Source organism: Panicum virgatum, chromosome 2N (assembly GCF_016808335.1).
Source record: "Panicum virgatum strain AP13 chromosome 2N, P.virgatum_v5, whole genome shotgun sequence".
NCBI lineage: Eukaryota > Viridiplantae > Streptophyta > Magnoliopsida > Poales > Poaceae > Panicum > Panicum virgatum.
Window position 1 is genome coordinate 6,505,577 of NC_053146.1, and position 11,170 is coordinate 6,516,746.

At 49.3% G+C, this 11,170-nt stretch overlaps 1 protein-coding gene across 3 annotated transcripts; it reads left to right on the top strand.

Moving 5' to 3' along the window:
* The first annotated feature begins 306 nt into the window (after positions 1–306).
* Positions 307–9,847, top strand: LOC120659544. 3 transcript variants are annotated; one of them, XM_039937720.1, is made up of 5 exons: positions 307–523; positions 5,552–5,755; positions 5,832–5,967; positions 6,061–9,162; positions 9,314–9,847. In XM_039937720.1, the coding sequence occupies exons 3-4, from the start codon at positions 5,956–5,958 to the stop codon at positions 8,386–8,388; spliced, it is 2,340 nt and encodes a 779-aa protein (XP_039793654.1). In that variant the 5' UTR covers positions 307–523; positions 5,552–5,755; positions 5,832–5,955; the 3' UTR covers positions 8,389–9,162; positions 9,314–9,847. The 3 variants fall into 3 exon arrangements, with proteins under 3 accessions (XP_039793654.1, XP_039793652.1, XP_039793653.1); XM_039937718.1 differs by lacking the exon at positions 307–523 and adding an exon at positions 2,723–5,067; XM_039937719.1 differs by lacking the exon at positions 307–523 and adding an exon at positions 2,723–5,067 and having other exon boundaries at positions 5,552–5,719.
* Positions 9,848–11,170: the final 1,323 nt, after the last annotated feature.

Here is an 11,170-nt window from a genome sequence, read left to right on the forward strand (position 1 = left end):
GGTTAAAATACGGGCCGAAATATTCCCCGCCGACGAAGGCCCTGTTTGACAGGGCTTCGGCTCTTCCAAAAACAGCTCCGGCTCTGATTTCTCAGATGGAGCGGCTTTTCTGGTGGAGTTGGAGCCGTTTTAGAAAATGTTTGGCAAAACAGCTTCACTTGTTAGATTGATGTGTAAGCCGCGTGAAGCCACGATTTCATGGCTTCACCTTGGCTGTGTAAGCCGCTGACGGCTTCAGAACCGGCTTCACACGTGAAGCCGATCCTGAAACAAACGTTTAGGAGGGCTTCACCTGAAGCCGTTGGTGAAGCCCCTCCCAAACGGAGCCGAAATGGCACAGGCGGCGTTCTTCGGCTCCGTCCCAGCGCGTGCTGCGCTCGGTCTCCATCCACCGCCGTTCGTCGCAAGCCCGCTCTTGGCCGCACACTCCCGTGGCGGCGGCCGTAGAAGCTCAGTGTGGGATTACAGTGACTCGCGGCGCGAGGCGCGGTGGCGGCGGCCTCATACTTCCTACGGGTGCGAGGTATTCCTTCGGTCCTTCCTTCTTCGACAACTCCGTCGTGCATGCCGGTGCCATCGTCGCTGCTTATGCCGGCGGCCTGCTCTCGTTAGCTTTCGCGTTGCTCTGTGTTGGTGGTGACGGGCTGCCCTGACAGCTGCGCACCAAGGGTGCTCGATGGTTTGCCTGCAAGGGGGCAACGCTGAGGAATGTGGGTTTGTAGTAAGGACACACGTTTTGCCTTCCCACATAAGAAGATGCGTGCACTCTTATAAAAAAATGTGGATTCGACTAGTTTGAATTCTAGGTGAATTGGTCCATCCATATTTGGCTCCTTGTCAGAGTTCCTTCACTACATGTTATCTGAAAAAATCGTAACTAATGAAAAATTCAGCTTTCTCTACAAATTCTATTAATTGTGGCTTGCAGATTTCTCAAATCTTTCCAGCAATTTAGATACCGTGTTCTGACAACCTGGTTGTGAAAGTAGACTAATCTCAATTTCATTTCACTGGGTGACTGAGAATAACTACCTTGGTCCTATGGCCTCTGCTGCCCTGAGTAACCCTCACGAGGCTAAATGAGCTAGACCTTTCATTCTGCAATTTGACAGGAGCCATTCCAGCTTAATTTTGGATAGCTGGGATAAATCTCAATAATACATCTCCCATAATCAACTGACAGGATCCATTTCCATTTTTCTTGGCAACCTGCCTGAAGAGCATCCCTATTCCTGTTATTGGATAATTGAAGGCAAACTTATTAGTTTGATCATTAATGGGAGGGACTGGTAATAGTATGAACTCTTTATTGCATCTTGATATTTCAGAAAATCGCCTACGGATGGATCATTTCTTCATGTCTTTTATTTCTGACTGTAGGAAACAATGGTTGCTCACTGGAACAATGAACTATTTCATTGGGAGCATCCATGACACTGCGAAATTGTAGGCAATCTGTCATAATCAATTCTACAAAAAAATGACAAATTTTCCTCGTCTCAATTGACTCGATATCTGCAGCGTTTATTTCTAGAGTCAGCAATGTTGGTCCCTTCCTGTCAAATATTACGATCTAAATAATCTATGGAGATTATTTTTTTTTTCCGAGCCGTCACCATATCGAGCTAGTCAGGCTATCAGAGTATCAGATGTCAGTGATGGTAGGAGGGAGCAAGCGGTGTCAAACAGTAGCATAGAGCGAGATCAGGTACTCTGTAACTCTGTATTTGTGTTGCTCTGCTCTTGCTCAGGGTAAAATTAACATGGTGACGAAGTGATGGAACTATATTGACTAAGGAATAATGGCACTGAGTACTGCATGGTGAATTGAAGCTAGACTGCTAGTTGACAATGGCTGTTTCCATCAGCACCCACGTCTGCGCCGTGCCTGTCTCAATAGGCATGGACCATGCTAGGTAAAAGGGCTCCAACTGCAATTCTTTTAGTGGTACGCGACTAACCGTCCATAACAAAACACATGTTGACTTGTTGTAATTTCATTGATCTTGAGATCTGCCGGCCTAGTCTCTCGGAGATGCTCGTGGGGATAGGGTTGCACGTGTACTCAATATGGTTGGCAAAAAAAGTCTCATTAAATACAACATGAATTATATCTTATGCATTTAATAATTAATATATATTTGGACAAATTTGATCAAAATTAGAGAAGTTCGATTTATGATTTAAAAAATATTTTACAAAACAGGAAGAAGTATTACTATTACCCAGCCTTAGTTGTCATAAATAAGGTTTTTTTGTCTCCATGTTTTTTACATGAAAAGTTTATAGCAATCATGCCAGACGGCCGGTGGTCTTTTTTGCTTTTGAGGATCTATGCCTGTGTTTGAACGCAAGCTACAACCGACCACGATGCTCCGATCCTCTATCCACATCGGATTCTCTACCTTTGATCACTTTGAGTCGTCCACAAGATTAAAAAAAGAAGAGGGAGAGAAAGGGAAAGGAAAAGGAAAAGGAAAAGGCTAGTACTCATTAAGCGCTACTGTTGCTACAGGGAGAAGTGGACCAGGCAGATAACAGCAAATAAACATAAATCCTTGTGCTTCACATTGCTTAATTATTACAGCACTAGCATTAAGCAAGCATCAAAGTGAAGGTGGTGCACCACTCAACGTACATCAAGAATAACATTCATTTCCCTTGCGATATTTGTTAAGTATATACGTGCTAGTCAATTTTTACTAACGGAAATTTTCTACTCCCTAAGGCAAACATATAATGTGTCGTCACCTTAGACTGTATTAGCTTTATTTCAATCTTTAATCCCTTTACCTTTCAAAGATCCTGCAGTAGCTAGTTGGCTACTGTTAAGGATATAAGAGTAAATGAGTCAAGGGTAGTTTAGTCTTTTTCTATTCTAGGGTTTGGGGTGTCCTATATACTCTATATATTGCCCAAAGGCCTCTCTCTCAATATACCGACAGTTTCACTCATCTTCTTCCTCTTCTATATCGTAACATGGGATCAGAGCTTTAGGTTTCGATCCGGTTCGCCACCCTCATTCATCTCCGCTGCACCGTCCCCGGGAGGATCGATCTTCCCTCCCGGGGATGGGATCTCCAGTAGCCCCAAACCCGTAGATCGAGTCGCAGCAGTACCTATTTTTCCCCCCTTCCGGCGCCCCCGTCCTGGCCGTCGCGGTCCTCCTCCGTCCGCCGGTCGCCGTCGTGGTTTCTTCCACCCCGCATCGTCTCCGCCATCGCGGCCTGTCGCGGCCTCCTCTGCCGCTGCTCGTCGGCCGTCGCGGCCCTCCGCTCCGCCCGTCGTGGATCCGGCTGCTGGAGTCGAGAGGGGGAGCTGCCCGTCGCAGCTCGTCTTCCTCTCCGTTCGCCGCCCGCCGTCGTCCTTCACCGTGCCGCCCTGTCGCGGCTCATCCCCGCCGCCCGTTGCGGCTCGTCCTCGCGCCGTCCGCGCGAGCACCGCGCGTCTGCCTGTCCGGCAGCCGCACGTCCTTTGATTCGCCCACCCGTCGCTCTCCCGCTGCCGTCACGCCGGGGTGTCCGGTCACAGTCGCGGCCACCTCTGGAGCAGGGGCGGGGAAGCTGGGGAAGAGGAGGAGGCTGCTCAGCTCCAGATGGCGCGGCCTGTCGCTGCCGCCGTCGATTCGTCGCCGCCCTTCCGTCCATCCTCGCAGCGGCTCGTCATCCCATCCTCCTGTTGTTCTGTTCTGCCTGGAGCTGCTTGGGCATCCGTCCACCCACTGCTTGGTGCGTATCTTGCCAGCTCGAGTGCTCCCCTCACTCTCCCTCATGGATCCATGGTTCCCGTGGGGAGGAACAGGGGAGCTGGTTTTTGCAGTTTGGAGCCTTGGACTGCTGGTCACCGTGGCTATGTCTCCTCTGCCTTCCCGATGGCAAGCTGACTGGCTTGGCTGCTTCTAGGCCAAATACTTCGCTTCATTTGGGCCTGCATTATGCCTTTGTGTTGGGCTGCATCTTGAGCTCCTCATTCCATCTTTTGCTTGTGCTCCTGCTTGCTGCTTGCTGCTGCATATCCATAGTATATTGTCATTTATTTCCACTGTTCGTTTATCCAAGTCCATCCATATGTTCAGTTTGCCATGTTGTGCCAGTATATGATCTAAACCATTGTCTATCCAAGTCCAATTGCAACTCCAATTCGTCAAAGTCGTGCGTGTTCACAAAATTCATATTGTCAGATCAGCCAATTTCTTTCTTTTATTTTTTGGTTAGCTGAGTCCCGTCGATTTAGCTAATCACATCATCATCTTTGGTGCGACAATGCCCTCTTGGTCCCTTTCGGAGCCTTCTTGCTCCACGTCATGATTAATGGCCGTCTATTTGTCGTCATCACCTTCCTGTCTCACCACTTGCCGTCTTGCAGTGGTGCTTTCTATCTTTGGTTGGTTTGGCACATCTCATTGTTCTTATCGTGTTCAATTCTCTAAAGCAAGGCTCGTGTTTGAGGAGTCGACATACTGGTTTGTGAAGACTCGAGGTATTTGCTCAAGTACTGGTTTGTGAAGGCAATACCCTCTTGTGGAGGAGCTCATCTACATGACATGTTCAAGAGTTGCACACTTCGACGATATCAAGATTTTAGACTTGGATGTATCTTTTTCTTGTTTCTTTTGAGTCTAGTGCTTAGTGTTAACTCTCCAAATGCAACGTCATTGCATTCACGTTGCATTTGAGAGGGGGTGTTAAGGATATAAGAGTAAATGAGTCAAGGGTAGTTTAGTCTTTTCCTATTCTAGGGTTTGGGGTGTCCTATGTACTCTATATATTGCCCAAAGGGCATCTCTCTCAATATACTAACAGTTTCACTCATCTTCTTCCTCTTCTATATCGTAACAGCTACAAGCAAAGAATCATCTGATGATGGCTGCATACAGACACAAAAGAAAAGTTCACCGGGAACATTTGCCTAGCAAAGTGTATCTGACCAAGAGCCATTTTGCTTCCATCCATACTCTCTCTGATCCCTCACACACGCAGGGCAGACACAATCGTCGGTTTTGATCTGATCTGTTTAGCTTCTCTACGTCTATCTCCTGCTAGTACATGAAAATGCTACTTAACTGAGGTATGTACTAACTACTCGATCCCTTCCATTGCAAAATAACACACATTCATTTATTTGAAACGCTCGTATATAGGATGCTCATCATGCAAATAACCTAATGTGAAAACGGGATATATATATCGTATTTGGCACAAAAATTGCAATGCATGAGTCACACTACATACCTGTGTAGGCAAAAAACAAAAGAGTTGAATCCGCGGAAGCTACAAGATCATATGAACACTACTTGATGTCACCAATAGATTGAGACTTTCATGTGCCATATATTGCACAATCATATATACCTTTTGGATTTTCTTTCTTTGGCATCAAGTGTATATTTATGTAGTATTTATCTCCAGTCTTTCCTCTTAACTTTTCTTGCCCTCTGGATGATGATAGAGCTAGTATATTGCGTGACGTTCTTTACATGTGCTTTGTTCTTTAATATGCACAAGCCTCAAGCACTTCCTTTTGATTCTGCATGCTTCTGTGTTGGCCACAGATCGATCAACCCAAGGGACTAAGTGATGTGTTAAATTCCAATGACCGGAATGGAGCAGCCGCATCGGTGTATATGCTGGAGGCTGGCAGCTGCAGGGTTTTGCAAAGTGAAGTGATCGATGGCCCTGCATTGTTACTGCTGAAGATCTAGTAGCTACTACACTGCAAGGTTACCTTAGTTCAATAATCCAACATGCATATTGAGGTAAACCCAGAACCAATTAACAACATTGGGTGCTCTGTCTCTCTCAACTGACGAGCACATGTTCATGTCTACGCAGGTTATTTATGCCGACACGATCGACGAGGTTGCAGGGTATTGCAAAATGAAGTGATGTCCCTGCAGTGTTGTTGCAGACGGTCTAGTAGCTACATGGCAAGGTTACTCCAGTTCAATAATCCAACATGCGCACTGAGGTAAACCCAGAACCAATTAGCAACATAGCATAATCTCTCTTTTTTTCTTCTCTCCAAATCTCACGTGACGAGCACCTGTGCATGTGTATGCAGGTTATTAAGGCCGACACGATCGACGAGGCTGCCGAGGAAATTCTCAAGGTGCTCAAGGAAGATAGCAGTGCTAGTAGAAGCGTCAGTAGCAGCAGCAGAGACCACGTCATCTACTTCGATGGCTGGGACGGGCTGGGGGCTTCCGCCGTCCTCCGCTCTGTAGCCTGGCGCGTCTCACCACCAGCTGGCCGGCAGGGAGCCCCAGCAGCCGGTCTGAAGTTCGAGCAGGTCGTCCACATCGACTGCTCGGTGTGGGGGAGCAGGAGAGCACTTCAGCGGGCGGTCGCCGAGCAGCTGAAGCTCCCCGATCAAGTGATGGAGCTGCTGGACAGGCAGGACGAGGAGGACGACTTCAAGGGGGTGCCCCAGGGCTCGCGCGCTGAGGTGCAACCAGTCGTTGAGGAGATGTACCGGCACATTCAGAAGCTCAACTGCAGATTCCTGGTGATTTTTCACAACGGCAGCGGCGAGGAGATCGACCTGGCCAGTTTGTGTGGCTTCCCGCTGTTCGGGTTCTCCACCAACAAGGTCCTCTGGACATTCCAAGGGCGGTTCCGGCTCCAGCCGCGGGCCAAAGTTGACATGGCCATCAAGAGCGCCGGAGCAACCAATGCTTTCCTCTCCGCCGCCTCATGCCGCGAGGAGCAAGACACACTGGAGCTCTGGCCCTACCTCGTAAACCAGGAGGCTTTGGAAATGGTTGGAGCCTGCAAGACTAACACTGGCACTCGCAGCCGCAGCATCGCGGATCTGCACCCTGCACAGGTTGTGAAGTGCTTCCTGTACATCATGGAGCTGTGCTGCAGAGGCAGCCACTCGATTGACTACCATCTAGCCACCCACAGCGCCAACTACTGGGTGTGCGAGGGCATCCTGCAGCAGCTCCAACAAGGAGAGAGGGACAACGACGACGGCGCCGATGATGGGTTCTGGAGAGCTGTTGATGCTCTGCAGGGTGAGATGAGACTGGATGCGGACTACCATCAATTCTCGCCCTCCACTCACCAAGCAAAGTTTGTCCAGAGCAGGCCATATTGGAGCTCACCAACTCTTGGGTTCACTAGGGTCCCTGCCGGAGTAATCCCCAATGGAGACATGTTCCAGCACTACTCGGACAAGCTTGCTGTTCTCAAGATCTCGCGCTGCACCTTCGCCTTCCAATCACCTCCATTCTGCCACTGCCACAGCGTCAGGTTCCTATGGCTTGACCATTGCCAAGACACCAGGATCAGCACAGGCGGGATAGAGGATAAGGAGGCCGTCCACCAGTTCTTCCAGAGGCTGTGCGTGCTGGACGTGCGCTACACGCACTGTGATCAGATCTTGTCTGCACAGATGATGGACCTCATGGATCAGCTGAGGGAGCTAAACGTGATGGGATGCAAGGCCAAGGAATGGGACATGGGCCAGCTGCAGGGACGGTTGCCTAACATCCGAAAGCTCCGGATAACAAAATCTAAAGTCCAGTGCAGTTGCCCGGAAGAAGACTTGTTCTCGGAGATGAATAAGATGGAACTCCTTGATTTTTCAGGAAACAATACCAATCACCTTTCTCCCGTGAAGGACATTTCTGGACTGATAACCACCAGCAACAGCTGCCTGGAGACTGTCATTGTTGATGGATATGGCAGACACTTGCGATCGATGTCCTTCAGGGGATGCACTAAACTGAAGAATCTGTTTTTAGGACGAATGATTTGTGTTGACACCCTAGACATCTCGGGCACGGCAGTGAAAACACTAGACCTCAGTGCAATTACAGTCTGGCAAATTCATGAGCTTCGTCTGCTTGACTGTGACAAGCTCTGTGCCATCTTGTGGCCACAGATCCTTAGAACTCGACTTGAAGATGTTAATTACAACTTTAAGGTGCTCATCGACACCACGCAGTCAGCGTCATCAAGTGCCAGTTATAGTACTGTCACCGCTACACAAACAACAGCATCAGCAGCGCCACATGAGCGTGGCAATCGACAACCGATCAGTGACTTTGGTTGGTACATTTCTGTAAGGGATTCAAGGCTTATTTTTTCACTTGAGTCAATCTATGACCTTGTTTATCGTGAGGGATATGTGGAGGTTTCCTCCCTAGCTCGTCTTGCTGTTACTGCTGGCTATAGCAAAGATGAAGCAATCAAGAGCGGCAGCAGCAACGAGCAGCGTGCGCCTGCAGTATATGCAGACACCACTTTGCTCCACCTGCAACAGGCTATCGAAGGCGAAGGCCAAGGTGATCCTCTGGATCCTCGCAGACTTGTAGGAAGGTTGCTACATGCACATACAAGACCGGATTTGGACAAAAGCACCGGCAGGTGGTGGAGAAAGTAGTACGATTACTGTACCAGACTATGTGATTCGTTCTGCTAAGATCCTTCATGTGCACGATTGCTTGTCCATCGCAACTATCCCTTCAGGTACGATGCAATCGAACGCCGAATGGTCTGGTCTAAAATGGTGCAGAATCGAGAGGTGCCCCAAACTGGAAATTGTTTTCACTAACCCCAAGCTATCAAGAATTGTCGGCGAATACTACAAGTTGGTAAAACTATGGGCGTCAAAGCTCTTGAAAGCACTCTACATCTGCAAATGGAATGGAATAACATCCAGACGGGGATTTACAAACCTGAGGTACTTGCACCTGGACCATTGCCCCAGGCTCATACATGCCCTCCCAATGTTCAAGCCGCCAGATGAAGACATCTTCGACGACGAATGCTTCGTACCTTTTTGTGACCTGGAGACCATTGAGATCATGTGGTGCGGCAATCTCAAAGAGGTGTTCCCGTGGAACACCGACCAGCCTAACCATTTTAGGGTACTGTTCCTTAGCCTCGAGCGTATCCACCTGCACGAGCTCCCTTCGCTGCAGAGCATCTGCGGGGGGCGGATGTCCGCGCCCAACCTCAAGACGGTCAAGATCAGATGCTGCTGGAGCCTCAGGCGCCTTCCGGACGTCAGCGGCAGCAGCAAGGCAGTGGAGTGCGACTGCGAGAAGGAGTGGTGGGACAGGCTGGTGTGGGACGGTGACTCGCGGGCGAGCCACTACAAGCCGACCCACCCGAGGTACTACAAGAAGACCATGCTCAGGGGCTCCGTGCTCAGGTAGTCAAGTCAAGTATCTTGTAATGCCACTAGTTTTCTAACCAGAGCATGCCAGTAGTAGTATCTATGATGTTAACCGATAGATCACTAGCTAGTAGCCACTCCTACTCTGACGTGCTTTTGTTTGCTCACCTCTCCAACTCCTGTGCAGGTGAGCGGTAATCCCGGCCGGCCAGGCAGCCCTTCGTCGGATCTCCTGCTTGATTCCATCTCCTGCTGCTGATTCTGCTTCGAAGTCTGCTTGATTGTTCGTTCCGTGTGAGAGCCTGTGAGAACGACGACATGGATGCCTGCTTTTGCTTGCGCTCGTGTGGTCTGCGTCTGCATCGGTTTGCTTTGGTTCCTAGCTGGATGGATAGAGCCGTCTGTCCATCGCCGAACCTCAGATTGCAAGTGTGTGTTACCATGCCATCTTGCTGGAGAAGATGGTGTGATCCGGACAGACCTGCATCCTCTGTCTGGAGCTGTGGAGAAATAAAAGCAGGAGCCAGCCTTCAGTTCTTGCAACAGCAGAGCATGAGACGTGACCTCATGCTTTGCTTGCTGCTGCCAATTGCTGTGCTCCTGTCTGGTGTGCTTGTGGTGTGTGCTGTACTGCTGTGGCGTGTGAGCTTTCAGCTGTGTGTGGACTATATACTCTTTATGATTTTATGAACAAATAAATGAATGGCCATTGTTGTGTGTGTGTGTGATCTGTATGGTCCAGTAATATGCATAACAAACTACATATGTATGGAGTACAATACTACCACCTGTCATATATGCTCTGCTCTGCTCTGCTCTGTTCTGCGCCAACAGAGAGAGATATTGTGTTCGTAGAATGTTTATGGAATTGTCATATAATCTGTAGTGATAGCTCTGATCGCGGCAATATGTAAATTCTTCTTTTTCCCTCAGATTTGCACAAGTACTACGCCGCCCGGGGCGTCCTCAGCTTCTGCCGTCGGGCGGATCCACGACGTCGCGTTCCCGCACGCCGGCCGCGGCGCGAGGTGCGTCGGCAGCATGCGTGGGTGGGCCGGCCGGTGGCCGTGATGGTCGAGAGGAGGGCGCAGGGCGCCGCGGGCACCGACACCATCCACGTCGTGCACCCGTAGTGGTGGCTCGCCGGCGGCGAGGCCGGAGGGGAGCTGGTGTTCGTCCGGGTGGACCGGCGCTGGCGGCTCAGCGACAAGCCGCGGTTCCTCCACGTGTACTGGTGGGGCGAGGTGGTGGGGTTCTGTTCTGTCGCCGGCCCAAGACCTCCGGCGGCCGCGCGCTGTTCCTCGGCCGCTGCGGCGCGGCGTTCTTCGCCGGCGCGCGGACGCTGCCGTGGTGCGCCGAGGACTGCATCTGCTTCACCACGTGCAGTCGTGCACCACGGCGGAACGAGATTCACCACTTATTAGCTTCCGCCCTCTCTTCACCGCCCGATCGGGAAACAACGGCCAGATCTGCACGAACACAAACAGTGTCGAGCTACAGGACCAAATGGTCAGGGCGTCTACGACATGGACCCACCTGTCTGGGTCATGCCGTTCCATGAGTAGATTTGTTATGAAATGTATATAAGCAGTTCTAATTTTGTTTTCCCTCTCTTCGTCCATTTTTATGGTGTACAAAGATTTATATACATGCTTAGTGTATAGAAGTTGTATGAACAAATTCATATTTCAAAGACTTCTATTATGACCTTGATTTTTTTAATAAGGGGTCATATATTGCAAGAGAAATTGATGGTTCAAGTTCATCTCTAAAGATATTTATAATCCTTAATCGCCTATGAATTTTGTATATTTCAAAATATAGCACAGCTGATAAGTTTTTTGCAATAATAAAGGGTAAATTACATGAGTAACTTCTTTACAATCACATATCTATGGGCACATCAAGAAAAAGCTACACCTAGTTTGTCTTTTTTTTCCCTGGTGACAGATGGTTTCTTCGATATTGCTAGTCTTGCTCTAATAGTTTTTTTCAGCTTTTCTTTGACTCCATTTGCAATGACAGAAACTTTTGCTTAAAGCAC